This window comes from Phaethon lepturus, unplaced genomic scaffold (genome assembly GCF_000687285.1).
Source record: "Phaethon lepturus isolate BGI_N335 unplaced genomic scaffold, ASM68728v1 scaffold22625, whole genome shotgun sequence".
NCBI classification, from domain to species: Eukaryota; Metazoa; Chordata; class Aves; order Phaethontiformes; family Phaethontidae; genus Phaethon; species Phaethon lepturus.
Window position 1 is genome coordinate 4,200 of NW_010540154.1, and position 15,904 is coordinate 20,103.

General features: G+C 49.6%; 1 protein-coding gene across 1 annotated transcript in view; it reads right to left on the reverse strand.

The window, feature by feature from the left end:
* Positions 1 to 15,904, reverse strand: part of PLD1 (phospholipase D1, phosphatidylcholine-specific) — a 43,404-nt gene that overhangs the window by 1,387 nt on the left and 26,113 nt on the right. Inside the window, exons 17-25 of the mRNA XM_010287365.1 lie at positions 15,641 to 15,769; positions 15,176 to 15,294; positions 14,902 to 15,015; positions 8,482 to 8,592; positions 7,523 to 7,611; positions 4,358 to 4,471; positions 2,880 to 2,929; positions 1,726 to 1,860; positions 1 to 139 (exon numbers count right to left, since the gene is read on the reverse strand). Coding sequence (XP_010285667.1) covers positions 1 to 139; positions 1,726 to 1,860; positions 2,880 to 2,929; positions 4,358 to 4,471; positions 7,523 to 7,611; positions 8,482 to 8,592; positions 14,902 to 15,015; positions 15,176 to 15,294; positions 15,641 to 15,769 — 1,000 coding nt within the window. The remainder of the gene's footprint in view (positions 140 to 1,725; positions 1,861 to 2,879; positions 2,930 to 4,357; positions 4,472 to 7,522; positions 7,612 to 8,481; positions 8,593 to 14,901; positions 15,016 to 15,175; positions 15,295 to 15,640; positions 15,770 to 15,904) is intronic.

Genomic DNA, 15,904 nt, shown 5'->3' on the forward strand with positions numbered 1-15,904 from the left:
CGGAGGGGCCTGGCCAACCTCCCAGCGCTGTAGTCCTCCCCGTCCATCACGGAGGGGATGGTCTCGGTGTCCTGCACGATGACGGCCATCTCGCTGTCCCGCTTCCCCAGCATGCTGCGGTCGTTGATGTTGGCAGAGCCTGGCGAGGGGGAACACGAAGCACCGGCAATGCGTCACCTGCCACACGAGATGCGCCTGCACGCCCTCCATCACGCCCCACCACCCCCTCCACATCCCTCGTCTCCACGGGGGACCATCTATGGCTTCGCTAGGTAAAGGACCCCTCTGGTCGGGGTTGTATGGAAACACAGACCCCGACAGCCAGGATTTGGGGGAGGGGAAAAAACCCCACCCCACCCTAATCTTGCAGGCTTCCAAGCCTGGAGCTTTTGAAGAAGGTTAAATCATAGCCAAGCCCAGGCCAACATTTTCAAAAGTTTACTCTCTCTGTAACTTCCCAGATGCTTTTGCTGAAGGATGCCACAGCTTTCAAAGGTCTTAACTGCATTTGGTTTGGAGACCAAGCTACTTGACGGAGGATGGGCTCCACGGGTAATTCCACTCCTATCTTTAGTAGCGTAAAGAGGGGAAGTTTCTAATTTGCATTTGGAAAATAAGGGTTTTTCAGGAGGGGGATCTAGGCAGATGGACATCATCTCTTGCTGTGGCTAACCAACACAAAAGACCCTCCTGTCCTGCCAAGATCCTTTAGCATTTCCATGCACAGTCTCTTTTTTGAGTGGAAAAGGGATGATACTGGCTCCTCATCAAGTCACCAGCCAGCACAGATGCACATGCTATATAAAAATCTGTCCTCCGGCTTTTAGGTACAGAAAACAGAAATTAAGAGCTGTCTCAGGCCCCCAGACCATCACCGTTGCAACAACACTGCTCCTGCTGTAATCTTAAAACCGCCTCTGGGCTGCTCTGTGTACTGGAGACGGGATCTGACCCCTGAGAGGGTAACGGCGGAGCAAACCTAACCACAGGTCATCCGAGACCACAGGCTGAACTGCTGCTTTGAAGGAGGGGAGTATTTTGAGCCTTGCAAAATCTGGTATTAAGCTATTCTTTGGCAAAGTTTTTGTTGCTGATATAACAGCTTGGAGAGGGCTTACTTTAAAGAAACAGGCTAAAATTCTGCTTTTCTGCTGTGATGTAGAACTCCGAGCCTGAAGTCTCATCTTTGCTTCACTATCTCATAATAAATATGGTAAGAGAAACGGATGAAATGATATCTATTACTCGTTACAACATATTTCCCCATTCTTCAGAAATGGAGCTGATAAATGACACATGTTGTCCAAACCTTCCAAATTTTACAGCACATTCTGTTCTTTAAGGAACAGATGACAAGTCTCACAAGTCTTCCTGCTAGAGCAGAGTTTGATACAAGACAGATGGACAATAATCCCTGCACTGGGATCCTCTTCACTGTTACACAGAGATTTAAAACTATTTTAGAAAAACAAAATAAATGATAGCCCTCCAAATCCTTTCCTCCCTCCTATACCTACTCTCCTGCTGAATTTTAGGTTTGGGGGGTGGTGGTGGTGTTTTGTTTGGTTTTTTTTTTAAACAGCAGAGTATTTCATGAGGAGGAAATCCCAACCTAGAAAAGCACAAGGCACTGCAGCCTGCACTGAGTACAAGGCAGAGAAGCAAGGAGGTTAATCCAGGTACAATCGAGTGGTCCAAATCCCTCCCCAAAAGCCCCCTGCTCACCGATTATGACTGTGTTGTCGTCAGCAATAAGCAGTTTGCTGTGAACATAGATGAGCTCTGTGACTAGTTTTCCTTCCAACTCTGCATATGTTCGAAGTCCGCAGAATGATATGTAGTTTATCCACTTGTCTCCAACTGAAAATTAAAAGAGAACAAATACGATGGGACGAGGGAGGTGGAAGAGAGAAGAGAAAGACCCTCTTTGTATAAAGACCCATATGAATAACAATTCACTTTTGACTTTAAAAAAAACCCCAACAGATAATGGAAATAAGTTTCTTTAAAAATAGGCTTTAAAAGCTGCCTGAGGGGCTCTCCGTGCTGCTCTGATCCACTGCCCGCTCGGATACTTCCACTTTGGTGAAAAGTGACCTAAATCTCCCTGGTGCAGCACGCAAGCGCTCCCAGTTGATCCAAACATCTTAAAAGAACTGGACTATGCGTCTGGTTTTCTGCAGATCCTGCAGAAAGGAGGCTGGAAGCAGGTGTTTTGTCCATGCACAGTACGGAAAGTATGTCCTCATGGCCTCGTCTGGAGTTCAGTTACACAAAGACCCGGATTGAGTGAGGCGTTACGGATGCCCCCAGTGTTTGCGATACGTGGGTCCTCGTGGTGGTCCGACGCCCAGCAGAGCAAATTCAGGCAGGCATCCTCACGGCGAGGAAGCAACTCAGGGACGGCCTTCTGCTCAGGCAGGTTTTTCCTCTCCAGGTTTGACGACCGCAGAAGCAAACCCAGGGTGGGATTCACGGGGGAGGCAGAGGGCTCGTCACTCCCAGAAGCGTGACCCCGCTCAGGACGTTTTCCAAATAACATGATCCTGAGCAGCTGCAGCCACACTGTGCTCCTCCCTGGGGTGCTCCCCTCCTCCGGATCCGGGCTGCATCCAAGCACAAAGTCTGACAAGTGGCCAAGGCTCGCCTGACCCGACAGACCTTGCCATGGGATGATGGCAGAGGAGGAGGTTGTGCACCAGCCCCATGAGCCCGTAGTACACGTTGCTGCGAGATGCCCTGGTCCATGCCTGAACCCCTCAGCCACAGCAAGCCCACATTAATAGGAAGCTGAAGAATCCCATTTCTGTGTAGATGTAGCCATCAAACAGCAGCATCCCAAGACTAAGCAACATAGAGGAGAGGAATAAAGCTCTTACCCTCTGTCTTCAGCTGCCCCAGGATCGAGTTTTCTCCTCGGCACATGGTCCTGGAAAGAAGGTAGGCAGCCGTCAGCACCGCCGCGACTCGAGGCAATGGCATATGCTGAAGCAGAACCAGGCGAGGTAAACGGCAAACACAGATGCCTCTTAAATACCCTGTGCAAGCAGGAGAAACACGGTGCTTCCAGAGCACACGTTTTTCCCAAACAACTGCTGATACAGCAAGGACTGCTCGTTTCCTAAAGGAGCTCGTACCAATCCGTGTGGGAGCTGGGGAGCATTTTTGCCTTCCAGAGCACACTGCAACGATGACAAACGCGTTACGAACAGGGCTGCTACTGCCTGTGCCACAGGGCTGAATGGGAAGCGACATCAAGAAAGTCAACGTGCAGAACGGTCAGGGAGTTTGTGAGATTATGGCTGGGATGAAAAAGCCACAGCCAGCATCTCCTTTAACAAAAACCAAAAAAAACCCCAAAACTAAAAAAACCCAACCCAACCCATGGGCAACTTCTAAAGACCTTATGGTTGCCCTTGCAGAAGGGAGCTCAGGCAGAAGGGCCCGGTTTGGGAGACATGCTGCTTTCCTTCTGCTTGTGCCTCCTGCCCCACTTGTCCTTCTGGAGGTGTGGTAGGACCTTTGCAGACAAGGGAGATTTCACTCTGGAAGCAGCAGTAGTCTCCACAGCCTGACTGTGCCCTGGCCATACCATAACACAGCAGCTTTCTGGTAAAACCATCTTGGCCTTGGGCCATCCTGCCTTCCTCCACAGTCCATTCCCAGCACAGGGCTACCCGGCCCCGCTGCATCTCAGTCCTTCCTATGAGACCCACTGGGTTGCAAGTGCCCCCAAGAAACATCCATCCCGGAGCAGGGGAATCACACCAGGGAAGATGTCATTGTCTTTGCAGGGCTGACGGGCAAAGCCAGGCAAAGTACCGGCCAAAAAGGCAGATTTGGAGACAAAGCCCAGCTAACAAACCCGCAGGGCTGCGTGCTCCCTCCCAGCTGCAGCGGCGATGGGATGCTGCCAGGAGGAACCGCAGTAGAAGCCGTGGCAAGTGCCTACAGGAGAGCACGACTGCCGAGCCGGAGGGCAGGACGGGGCCTGGCTTCACCAGCTAAAAGGAAAGCGAATGCCCTTGACAGCATTATGCCGCACGCGGGGAGTGGCTGAGAGTCAGGAATCGGGGATCTGTGTAAGGGATCGGGGGACCCACCGTGCTGGGGCAGAGACTTCCCCGCCTCTGTGGGGGTGTGAACCCGCAGAGCGTGCCGGGCTTTACCCACCCCATTTCCCCGCTGGGCTAGCGCCGCCTCACGCAGACCCCGAGGCTAGCAAATAAACGAGCTAAACAACATCCAGAGGATGCTGCGATGATGGCAGCCAGAGCCTTGGGCACCGCGCGAGGCCGGCGGAGGTGACCGGGGAGGTCTCCGGCAGCCCTGCCCGCAGCGGCGCTGCCTGCGGTACCTGTAGTTGAAGTGCATTATGGCCTGCAGCGCGTTCCCCCCGCCAGTCGAAATGTCTCCTTCAAACCCAGGCAGCAGCGGGATCACCACGTACACTCGGAAACGCTTGTTTTCCCTGAAATGATAGTTTGGGGTAAAATTAGCTGGCAAACGTTACAGCTTTGTACAAGGCGAGTCCCCTCGGTTTCCCTTTCGCTGCGTTGACCGACTTGGTTTCCATCCAATGCTACGACACAAATTTTAAGGGAGCAAAGTGTAAAGTGTATTTCCAGTTTCAGGTCTTTATCACCAGTACTTCAGCGAGTGCTCAGACCTTCAGGGGGAGAAGGAATAATCTGCTCTCAGCAGACAACAAAAGAAGCTAAAAGAAAAGAAACACATTTTCACTGAAGTTCAAGGGCAGGCTAGTTATTTTGCAGATTGTGTCTGCCACTATAAAAGTTCTTTTGAGCACCCTGATATAGTCCAGTCACACGGATACTGGTGCAGACTGGTGCGTACCACTGCCTGGCCGGGCACGGCAAAGATTACAGAGCTACCCCAGGCAGAAGACCAAAGTCTAACCTGACGTTCCCACTACATCCTGGTTTTTAGAAGTCAGAAACATCACAAAAGGTGGAAAAAGCTCCAGGCCCAAGCAAGACATTGAACACTCAAGGAAGGCAAGTATTTCACTGACACAGCACAACCCACAAAAATGCAGTTCCAGAGTTCCCCCAAACTAATCCACGATCCGATACTCTAACCCAAATAAAGCCCATACCCTAATGACCCGACTCCAAACACAAGCTACTATCATGGCACTGTCTGGGGCTTTTCTTAAACCCCACCTTCAGGTTTTCTTTGCTGACAAATGCCCAGAGCATCTGCTCTGCCAGGGCCTTCCAGGCACCCCTGGGTGTTGGCAATGCCCTGCCCTGCACCCCAGAGGAGGAGGATGCTCCACTGAAGGGTGCTGCCACTAGATGGCAAACACAGTTTAACCAGGACACCACCATTTCAGGAGCAGTCTGAAGATAAGCCAGTCTGCAGTTTTTATTAAAAGCATTCCTTCCTCGGGCAAGTTGTGCCTGTGAATTTAAGGGCACAGGAATTGTGAAGCACTGGGGTCTCGCCTGAGCTGGGAGGGAGACAGAGGACCTGAGTTTCTTTAATTTCAGCCAGCGCTTCCTTATCGCTGTGCTAAGTGCTGCAGAGCAGCTTTGGTTTGTCAGCAGACCTCAGAAACAGCAGCCGTACATGACAAGAGACTTTGAAGCAAAGCCTGTTTGTAAGGGAAAAGTTCCACCAACAAAAGCATGCCCCAAAAAGCAGCTTGTTTGTCTAAGCCCAGTGTTTATTAAACTAAGTTAGAGAACCACCCATGAAAAAAAGAGGAAATCAAGAAAAGAACATTATTAATTACATCAGTAGAAAATATTTAGGCTAGAAGAGTGTGTACAAGCTTAACTAAAGACCTTAATTGACAGTTAAACATCTGTGTGTCACCTATGCTGTTTTCCCAGTACAGTTTGGAACATGAGCATTATGATACAAACCGTTCCGGTCTGAATTTACTTTTAATCTTAGGCAATGCCAAGCACTTTGGAGTCTGCAGAATTTGAATCTTATATTCAGTTCAGAATCACCGACATGAAGCTGGCATAATATTGCCATAAAATTGAAATAACACAGAAGTGAGCATCACATCTGAAAGTGGGTCACTGAAGAATCCGTGCGACTCCCTTTTGTGCTAGACTTTTTGTTATCTGGGCAGGATGACACCCGCTACATGAAGTTTCTATCACAGGAAAACCGTAACAGATTCCCTGGAGAATTTGCTGTGACCTCAGCAGCATCACTAAAAGCAGGCAACCGATGCAAAGGGCTCACGGCAGCCGGCTCCCTAAGGCAGGGAGGCAATCCAGAGCGGCTTTCCAGGCACAGAGATGCCGCGTCCGGCTGCCAGCGCACCTCGAAGTTGAGACGCAAATGCCAGCAACGCCATTTCCAGCAGCGCTGGCACCACTGGGTGAGAAAATCCACCCCATCTTTTCAACCTTAGCTACATTCAATTATTTGGGCTATGCATTCCAGCTCACAGGTTACCAGCAACTCCACCCTGTTGCTCTGCCCGGTTGTTAATGGCGTAACAGGTAACACCCACACTCTCCCGGTTCGAATAGTGCTCCTCTTTCCACAGTGCCTCTGAACAACGCCTGTCTCCTGGCAGCTCCTGTGGCCTTGCAGGTACTGCCTGTACCCCCGTGTCTGCCTGTCTCGCTTTGATTGCCTTTACCCGAGTGGGAATTTCCAAGCAAGAGGAATTTCTCCAAGAGAGAAATTTCTGCGACTCTGGAGAGAGCACCTCTGGGAAAGCAACGCCTGCACGGCTCTGGACAACTACAATATGGAAAAATACAATCATTGCAGGAAGTGTCTCCATGCATGGCGAAAAGGTACATGAGAGATGAAAGGAAGAAGTTTAAAAAGTTTTCTATCAGCCCACAAGACCAGGATACAGTCTTAGACTATGACACATACGTATCTTAAAGAGAGACTCCAGGGGAGCAACCTTAAGCAAGGCTGTCCTGGATCAAAGCGAAGACAAGCCACTACCTGTGGTACTAATGTTAACACAGGTTTAGTGTCTAAACCATGGTTGGATTTGATCCGTCCAGGAACAAACGGTGTCCTCTTGCAATGGCTGGAGGTTGTATATACCCTCCAGCACCTACCAGAAAAAGTTGTTCAAACAACAGCTGAACCCTGCAGTAAAGTCCTCAAAATGTATTTGCTTCCTCTATTTGATGCCAGTCCTCTCTACAGATAATTTAAATAAACCACAAATCCTAGTTCAACCTTCTCACCCATTAACTTGCCTTGCCACACAGTTCAAGGCTGGTTGGCTACGGAGCAAAGGTGTCAGTGAACCGGAGTATAAAGGACTTGCTTTTAAACAAGTTCCACAGTTAAAAACAGATTTACATCAGGGTAAGTCCAGAAAAATCACTTCCTGGCTGCAAAGAAACCACTAAAGAGTCTCAGGGCTGCAAATGCAAGCAGATGTTTGACCACATCGGTTCTGCATTGGAAAAGCTATTAATAGTCCATTAAGATATTATTTTACACGGCACCATATAAACACACCTGGAAGACTTTCATTGCTGTGTTAAGAACAGGTTACCTGTGAGCTTTAAGAATCCTCTGAGCAATTGCATCGCCGACCTTGTTCCAGACAACTTTGTCATCAGCACAGCTAATAAAAAACTGGTTCTGCAGGAAAAACAAGCAAAGCTACTGTCAGACGCTGCCAGTGATGAACAAAAAAAATATTTGCAAGCTTTATTTCAGACCAAGAGCAACTAAAGATAGCTGCGTTTGTGTGCCATTTGAGTTAATAATAATAATAAAAAAAAGAATCAAGTGATGTGTGTGCCTGTGCTCACTTAAGGAATGAACTAGCCATTATTAATCACAGAATCACTAAGGTTGGAAAAGACCTTTAAGATCATCAAGTCCAACCATCAACCCAACACCACCAAGCCCACTAAACTGTGTCCCGAAGTGCCACGTCCACACGTTTTTTGAACACCTCCAGTGATAGTGACTCCACCACCTCCCCGGGCAGCCTGTTCCAATCACACTTCTTAGAAAGTTCATATAAAGACCATCCTAACAAGGCTGAAAAAAACCCAAGAAAAAAGAGAGTAAATGTCTCTAGCCAGCCAGCACTGAGTCGCTCCAACACAGGAGACTCCTGCAGCTCCAGTCTGTACAGATGCCAGACCAGCCTGTGAGCAGGAGGTCTGGGCATGCAAAGCCATGGAGGGGACAGGAAAACAGGCGCACAGGCCCTGGAAGTTGCTGGCAATTTTTGCAAAGAGGCTCACAAGGGTAGAGATCTACTTTTGTGGGGAGAAGGCTGTCAGCCTGAAGTCAACGGAAACAGCCCCAAAGATTCAGCGCAGATTCTGTATTAATATCCGTATGATGATCTTTTTGGGCCCCTTCCAACTTGACATATTCTATGTGTCTAAATCCATAAAAAATTAAGACCAAATCTCAAGAAGAACAACCCTCCTGATGGCTGCGAGCCATGCCCAGAGCACCAGGACCCTACTGCTTTCCCTCATGGCCACTCACTTCTATATATATGTAGTGCTTGCTGTTTTCTATCACGCTGACGTAGGCGTTGTGGATAGACTCCTCGTGGTATTTAATGCCGGCCGACCAGTCAGCAGCAGAACGGATCACCTGGAAAGCAAGAGATTAACACCTTCAGGCCTCTCCCATCCAGGACAGCACAGCATTGCGACTGAATTATTTAAGAGGCAATGCTCTTCCCTGGCACCGTTCGCCTGTCAGGATTTCACTGAATAAGGTAATACGTGCAACAATTACCATTTATACTGCATTTCTAACAAGGAGACAAGACACTCAAAAATAGTATTAATGTTTTTAATCAAAATATTATTAAGCGTAAGTGCCCTGTCCCACTGTTGCGTTACTGCCCGCTCCCATCTGAGCGGCTCTAGGTGCGATAGAAGCAGCACAGAAGTCCTGTTCTCACTTAAGGTCTTATGACAAACTGCTTTTAAAACAACCTTAAGTTGTTTCCAAGTTTCCAAGCTTTAGGGGTGCACATCCACATCAGTGATCTCCTCCCCAGCACTTTTTAAAGCTGGTCTCCAGCTGGGGTGTTTTCCCCACAAAACAGGCGGTACATGATGATACAGTCTGATAACGCAGGCCATGTCTTTGTCCTGCGCGCTCAAGGTCATTTATTTCTTCTGACACATTTTTGCACAAGATATCCGATTCGTGATATGACTTTAAAAATTCATAGCAGTTCAGTTTCCCACACTTATTTCTTGATTTTAACTGGAAATCCACTTTTAAAGTAGGTATCACAAGATCCCCAGGGCACATTCTCCCCCTGCCTCTTGCAATTTTTGTGCAAGGGAGCCAAACGAGTGAGAGAAAGAGCCGTTGTCCATGCTGGCAGCCAGGCTGAGCAATCCCTGCGGCGGGCAGCTTCCCATCCCCGACGGCCAGAGATGCTGCGGCATCTCCCGCTCCTGCACTTTGAGTCAGGAAGCAACTGCGTTGTGCCCCGAGTGACATTCTCCTAGATGGAGATGTAGTTTTTAATTAAGTGTTGGCAGAGTACATGCTCAGGGGAAATAATTACTCGTGATTAGCTTCTGTCTTTAAACATTGTCAAGACAAAAACATTGAAACAATAGCCTTAAAATACCTCGATAGAGCTATTAATACCAGCGCTTGGGGCCAGTCACACACAGGACAAGATCCAAATGCCGAGGATGTGTCCGTATGTGCAAAATCCTGATCTCTTTTGGGGCTCAACAACATTTTTCCCTGGAAATCCTTCCAATGGATTTCTTTTAATTCTCAGTGTCCAGCTTCTGCTTTGCTCCACGTTATTCTCCCTGTCCCCACGATGTCCCTGATACCCTGACCCCGAGCTCTGTTGTCTCATTGTCATCGCCATCCACCATCAAAGCAGGCTCCTGGCTGTGGCACGGCTGAGGACCTTTGAGGGCTAACTAATTCCCAGTAGTATACCAATAGATAAGGATTTGGCCCTTTGGTCCAGGTGCTGCATGCCTGAGCCAACCCTCCAGTCTCCAGAGCATCTCTGGAGGTGGCACCGAGGGGCATTGCTGTTAAGTAGCACACAACCCCGAGCTAATTCTTTCACCTGGACAGAAGGAGCTTTCTCCCACAGGTCACTAAAACCAGATCCTGCAACTCTCCTATTTGGCTGCTCGCTTGGCCAAGAGGAGGGAGCACTCCGCAGCCTCCTGAACCGAATGTCGGGGTGACAGATGCTTGAGCAAGGGAGCCAGCCTGTATGCAAGGGCCATCATAGCCTCTGCCGGTCCCAAAAAGCCACCCTTCGCTTGCATAAACCTCGGCAAGGCAATGCTGCTCATGCTGGTGGGGTTTTAATCACCCATTTGGTTTGCAAAGCCAACGCTGCGTGCTCCCACATGCCCCAGGCTGAGCACTGCCGAAACCCTGCCGAGCACCGTGGCAGGCAGAGCTCCTGAACAAAATTCTACTGTTTGCATTAGTAAGGACAGAAAAGCAGCTTTTCTGGGTGGAAAGCAGGCTAATTCTTCCATACAGCTCAGGCTGCAGCCCAGACCGGAGCTCGCAGCCCCTCCCGGCTCACCAGCACAGCCGGCGACGAGCGGCCATGCCGTCCCTTCCCTGCCTTTTGTCCTGCTGCGGGGAGGCCCTGGGGCCACAAAGCATGTCCCTGCGGGCCAGGGACCTCAAGCAAACGCAGCCTGGAATTGCACTTCCGAAAGCTGCAGGCTGTAGCTTCCTAGTGTACCAAGTACTGACACTGGATCCTTTTTGCTGGTTAGCTTTGTCCACGCTCCAAAAAGCTGCTTCTCTTTTCAAGATAAGCTGCTGAGCCCTGCACTGAACAAAGTCACTTCCACACCCTCATTTACAGCAGCAATCGCTGAAACTGCTGCGGACGAGGAATAAATTCCCTTTTCTGAATCGGGAGCTTGCCAGCACAGAAGCCCCTCGCTTTGAAAGGCAGCTTTACTGCCGGGGGACAAGTTTATTCCAAACCGGGGACGCCACCTGATGCAACTCCACCACCACCCAGGCCCATCCCTTCTCCGCCCCACAGCTTCCTGGGGCACCATCCACCCGCCCTTCCCCGCCTTCCTCTTCACCCCTCGACACGCCAGCACCCCAGCTCCCTCTGCTCACCGGGCTGCCCGCTCTTACGGCACCGTCACCCCTCTGCCCCATCCCGGAGCAACATCTCACTGCTCATCCTAAAAAACTTGCTCAGCATCGCCCGAAAAGCTTATGTCAGGTACAACCTCGAACCCACGTGCGGAGGGAAGAAGAGGTGTCAGAAGATGCTGGCTGGGGTGGCGAAATGGGCATAAGGTGTTCCAGCTTGGATCTCCTCAAAATAAAGTTATTTCCAACCTGGATCACTCCAGTGGCCAGCACCGATCACAGCACAGCTCTGCGGCCACAATGACAGGTGAGGAGGTGGCAGGACAAGGCCACCATCCATTGCACGGATGCGGCACGCACTCCGAGGAAACAAAGCTGTGACTGTGGCACTCAGACAAATACACACCTTGCAGTTTCCTGCATGGGCCTTCCCTTACCGCTGATGTTTCATCTCACACTCCTGGACATGTCACCTTCCCGTTGGAGTATTTAAAGTGAGCTGGCTTAAACCCAACCCATTTTCTGAGGGAGAAAAGGCCACACGCTGCCCAACATGGCCCCTACCAACCAGAGCTGGTGTCCCCATGCCCTTTCCTCTCCTCTCACGTCCCTCAATAGCAGTGCTGAGCCGGGCTCGTTGTCTCTTTAACTTCTTTAACCAACACAACAGCAATAAATTTGATGTTTGCTGTGGGCTAGTGCATAAATCCTGAACAACGCAAGCTCTCACGCAGACTTCAAAGAGGTAAGGGCGTTAGCCGCTGCCAGAGCATTAAATTTTCATTGCATTTACATCAGGAACTGGGTATTGCCTCACCACATCACATCTTTTGTAGTGCTGGCCTTGACTGATAACTGCAAACTCTGGGATGGAAATAGAGTGGGAAAAAAACCTGGCACTGCCTTTGGCAGACAGCTACTGGACTCTTGAAGAAAAAAAAAAAATAATAAAAAAAAAATCAACGTGCAATCGCATTGCAATTGCAAGCAAAGCCCAGAAGTTCAAATGAAAGAGGAAGAGGGACCATGTCTGACCAACCCGCGGAGCTGACAGGCTCCTTTCCTCCTTCCCAGCCTGTACCTCCACATCGTTTCCCATGCACGCTGCATTCACCCTCCCTGCCCAGGGGAGAGCCTCTGTCCGTGCCGCCCCTGCTACCCCCATGCTCCCCAAACCACTCTCCTGCTCCTCTCCTCTGACAAAGGAGAACAAAACCAGATGGTATCATGAGGTCAAAATCTGTTGCTGACAGGTCAGTGGCTTGGGCTTGCAGCAACATTGCAATCCCCACAGATCCTTTGTGTTCTCCCTTCCTCTGATCTGCCCACAACTGAAGACAGATTTGCAAACAAGCTCAGAAACAAGAAAACCAGCAGCCAGAGTTTCTTCAATCACCCCACAGCCAAGGGCAGCCACTGGATGCTGGATTTTACCTCGGGGCAGCAACTTCTGCCTATGAAGTCCCTACCCAGCACCAACACGGGAATAACGTGGGTTCGACTGTTCGCCAGCCAAAGGACTCAGTATGAAGAACAATATTGCTCTAGTTTGTCTGCTTAAGAAGTTGAAAAATTTCAGGGTATCTGCTTATTTCTGCCCTGGACTGTAGCCACTGAAAGGAGACATGAGGACCTGCAGCCCTCTGGTCCAAAACTAATATATTGGACAGGCAAGAGGTTGATATTCTGTGACTGCAGGAAAGGAGTACCCACGTGGGACGCCCCGATGCACACCCCGGGAGCTCCAGAAAAGGGGCAACCGGGAGGAGGGGGGGGTCAGATCCTGGCTGCAGATGTACTCCCCTCTCCCCACCTCCTGCAGCAGCCTAAATCTGAAGCCTTCATCAGGAGGAGAGCCTGAGCCGCTCACTGACCCGCAGCGGGGACTTCAGGGATGCTCAGGGCACTCATGTCACCTGGGGATCGACAGAAACCAGGCCAGTGTGAGCACTATGGAGCAGACAGCCAAAATTACAGTATGCACATGCAAAACCACGCCTCGGAGCTCGAGGAGATCATCCAGAGCTCATAACCCAGCTGGAAGTAGCCTGGGGCCAAGGGACCCACACCCAGGCAGGGTGCACCAGCCTGGGGAGAGGAGCCACCCTCGCCACTTCCACCATTCTTCCCCCAGTCTTCCTGCATACCGGGAAGGCTGGTACATTGCAGGGCAACGTGTTTTCAGCCTAACATCATAGAGTTTTATTTATCTGGCTATATGCAGGGCTGGGCTACCCTGACAGGTCTCTGAAAGCTGCAATTTGACATAAATTAGAAATGAGCAAAGTAGTTTCAAATTAATAATTTACAAGACAAACCTGCTCTCCTTCTGCTGTTTATGGCATCACTGAGAACAGCCCCTCATTTCCTGGAATGTATCAGTTATTTGCAATCCCCCAACGACGACGTGACGAGGCCAGCTTTCAAACAGCTCGCCAGCACTCAGCACTGGTGTACGCGGCATTTAGCAGTCACCGTCTGAGCTTCATCCTCCTCTCCCACGGCCCGATGCCCCGAGCCAGCAGCTCTGCAGTACGGACTGAAGGGAAGTTGGACCTTGACTGTGCTCAGTTTAGTTTCTCCTTTAGGAGAAACAGCTTCCAGTTCTGCAATAAGTAGAGCTTAACTTTTTGCTACAGCAAAGCCCATGATTTAGAAGTTGAGGCTTATCTTGTGGCTAGAGTGCGCTCAGGGGACACAAGCCCCCTCACTTCCATGAAAGCAAAGTTTCCCAAAAAGTTGGTGTCACAGACACAGCCGGGGAGTCATTCACAGCCACAGAGAAGCATGATGATGCCTGAAGTGAGACTATTTCTCAACAAGCTGCGAGCACTGTTTTGGAGGCTGATGTAAAATGCCCAAGATCCTCATGCTGGCCATTCCTCAACACCACGTGGGGAGGAGCAGACAATGCCCTGGCAACCCACAAACCCAGAAAAATGCATCTTGTTACACCAAGCTTCCCCAAGCGTTGCTGTCACCTGGGAGGACCACTCCTTATGAAGAGCAAAGGCATGCATTTTTCCTGGTTTTGGTCTAATTGATCTTATTTCATATATCTTTCATCCAGAGAGACACACAATTGTTTTGCTGCTTCAGCATTAACTATTTTGACTATGTGTTCTTCAACAAGTCCATGGTGCTGCTGGGTAGCAGTAGTGTTCAATATATGCACTCAATACAGCTAATTGGGGTTTTTAAATATAGGTATCTTGGCAATTATGCCTGTGAGGATGATTGTCACCAACGAGACCGTGGGCTGACTGTGCAGAACAGGACCCACAGGGCTGAGTGGCTGCGTAATAAAACGCAGATGAAGTTCAATGCAGAAAGCAACAGCCCCGAGACTCCACTTAGTGCTGGGCTCTAGTTGACCACTACCCGTCTGATCGTGGCGTCAGGGGCCTGGTAGACTGCTCTAAGGTCTGAAATAAATATTCAGTGGGCAGTCTCAACCCATCAGGCCTTCCCAAAACACAAAAAAATTTAAAAATGTTAAGCATCAGAAGAAAGACAGAAAACAAAACAGAAAATTACACAGCTATACAACGTCATGATGTTCCTATAACTCAAGTGCTGCAAACAGCTCGGTCCTCTTACCTCAAAGGTAGAGGTATAAATTAATGCACCTCTGTGGAAAGAGTTGCATTATTTTATTGTAATTGAAGATCTGACCACCTATGATGTAAGTTAAATTAAAGAAGATTTTTTCATTTTATAATTTCAAGTTCTACAGAGGGTCTGTCAGGCATTGACACTTCCTGCTGGAAAGATGCAAAACAAGCTCTGTTAGGAGTATGTGAGTAGGAGACCACCAACACCCACCTGGACCGTGGCACAAACAGCCTCGGGCACCTGATACTTCAACTCGTTAGCAGTTTGTTGAGATTTTGGCAACAGGAATGGGTAGGACAGGGATCGGTATTTGGGCTTCATAATCTGCCCAAGAGAAAAAAAGCAAAAGAAAAAAAATCTTTGAAGAGATTGCAACATAGCAAAATAACATAAAAATAATAAAATGCATGCCTAGGGAGGGCACGTGGATGAGGCAGGGTCTGTTTTTATTTCCACGCCCGCAGCAGCGATGCCCACACCCCACCTTGGTGAAGTTCCAGCGCTGGATGAAGTGTCGGGCGACATCACGGGCAGCTTTGCCATGCACCACGGAGGAGATGTCATGCCAGGGCATCCTCGGGGTGGTGTATCTGTCAATGAAGTCTATGGGACAGGAAAGCACATTTGGACCTCCTCAGACAAAGGACGTGAATGTGGAAAAGTGCGGTGTCCCCCTCCTCAAACTGAAGTTTCTAAGACTTGGCACCAGGGGCTGCGCAGATGAATTTAGATTTATCACGCAATCGCTGGCAGTCCAAGTCCACGGACTGTAACAGCATAATTGGCCCTAGAACTTCTCAAAGGGAGTTCTGCTGCTTCTTCCTAGCAGCCAACCAAAATGGCCTCATTACCTCTGGCTCAGAAGCATGAAAAAATACGGTCTGAAACTGAAAAGGTGCGGAATGGGGTTAGGGGAAGGTAATGACTTCCAGGATGCAAAGGCACTTACCAGCAAAAGGTTTGTCAAGTTGAACCCAGTCTTTAAAGACGAAGTTGCAATAGTCTTTTCCGTGCCAGAACCTGGTTTCCCCAAGCAGCTCGCCAACGCCTGTCTTCAAGCTGCGAATGGATCCTTTATCTGTCACAGGCAAACAAGATAACAAAAACACACGCTCCAAAGTCATGGCTGTCCATCGCACACGCTGGCGAGAGACTCACTGCCATGGCAAAGCATCGGCGGGGCCCGCCCGGCCCCCCTGTTTTGCTCCCTGGT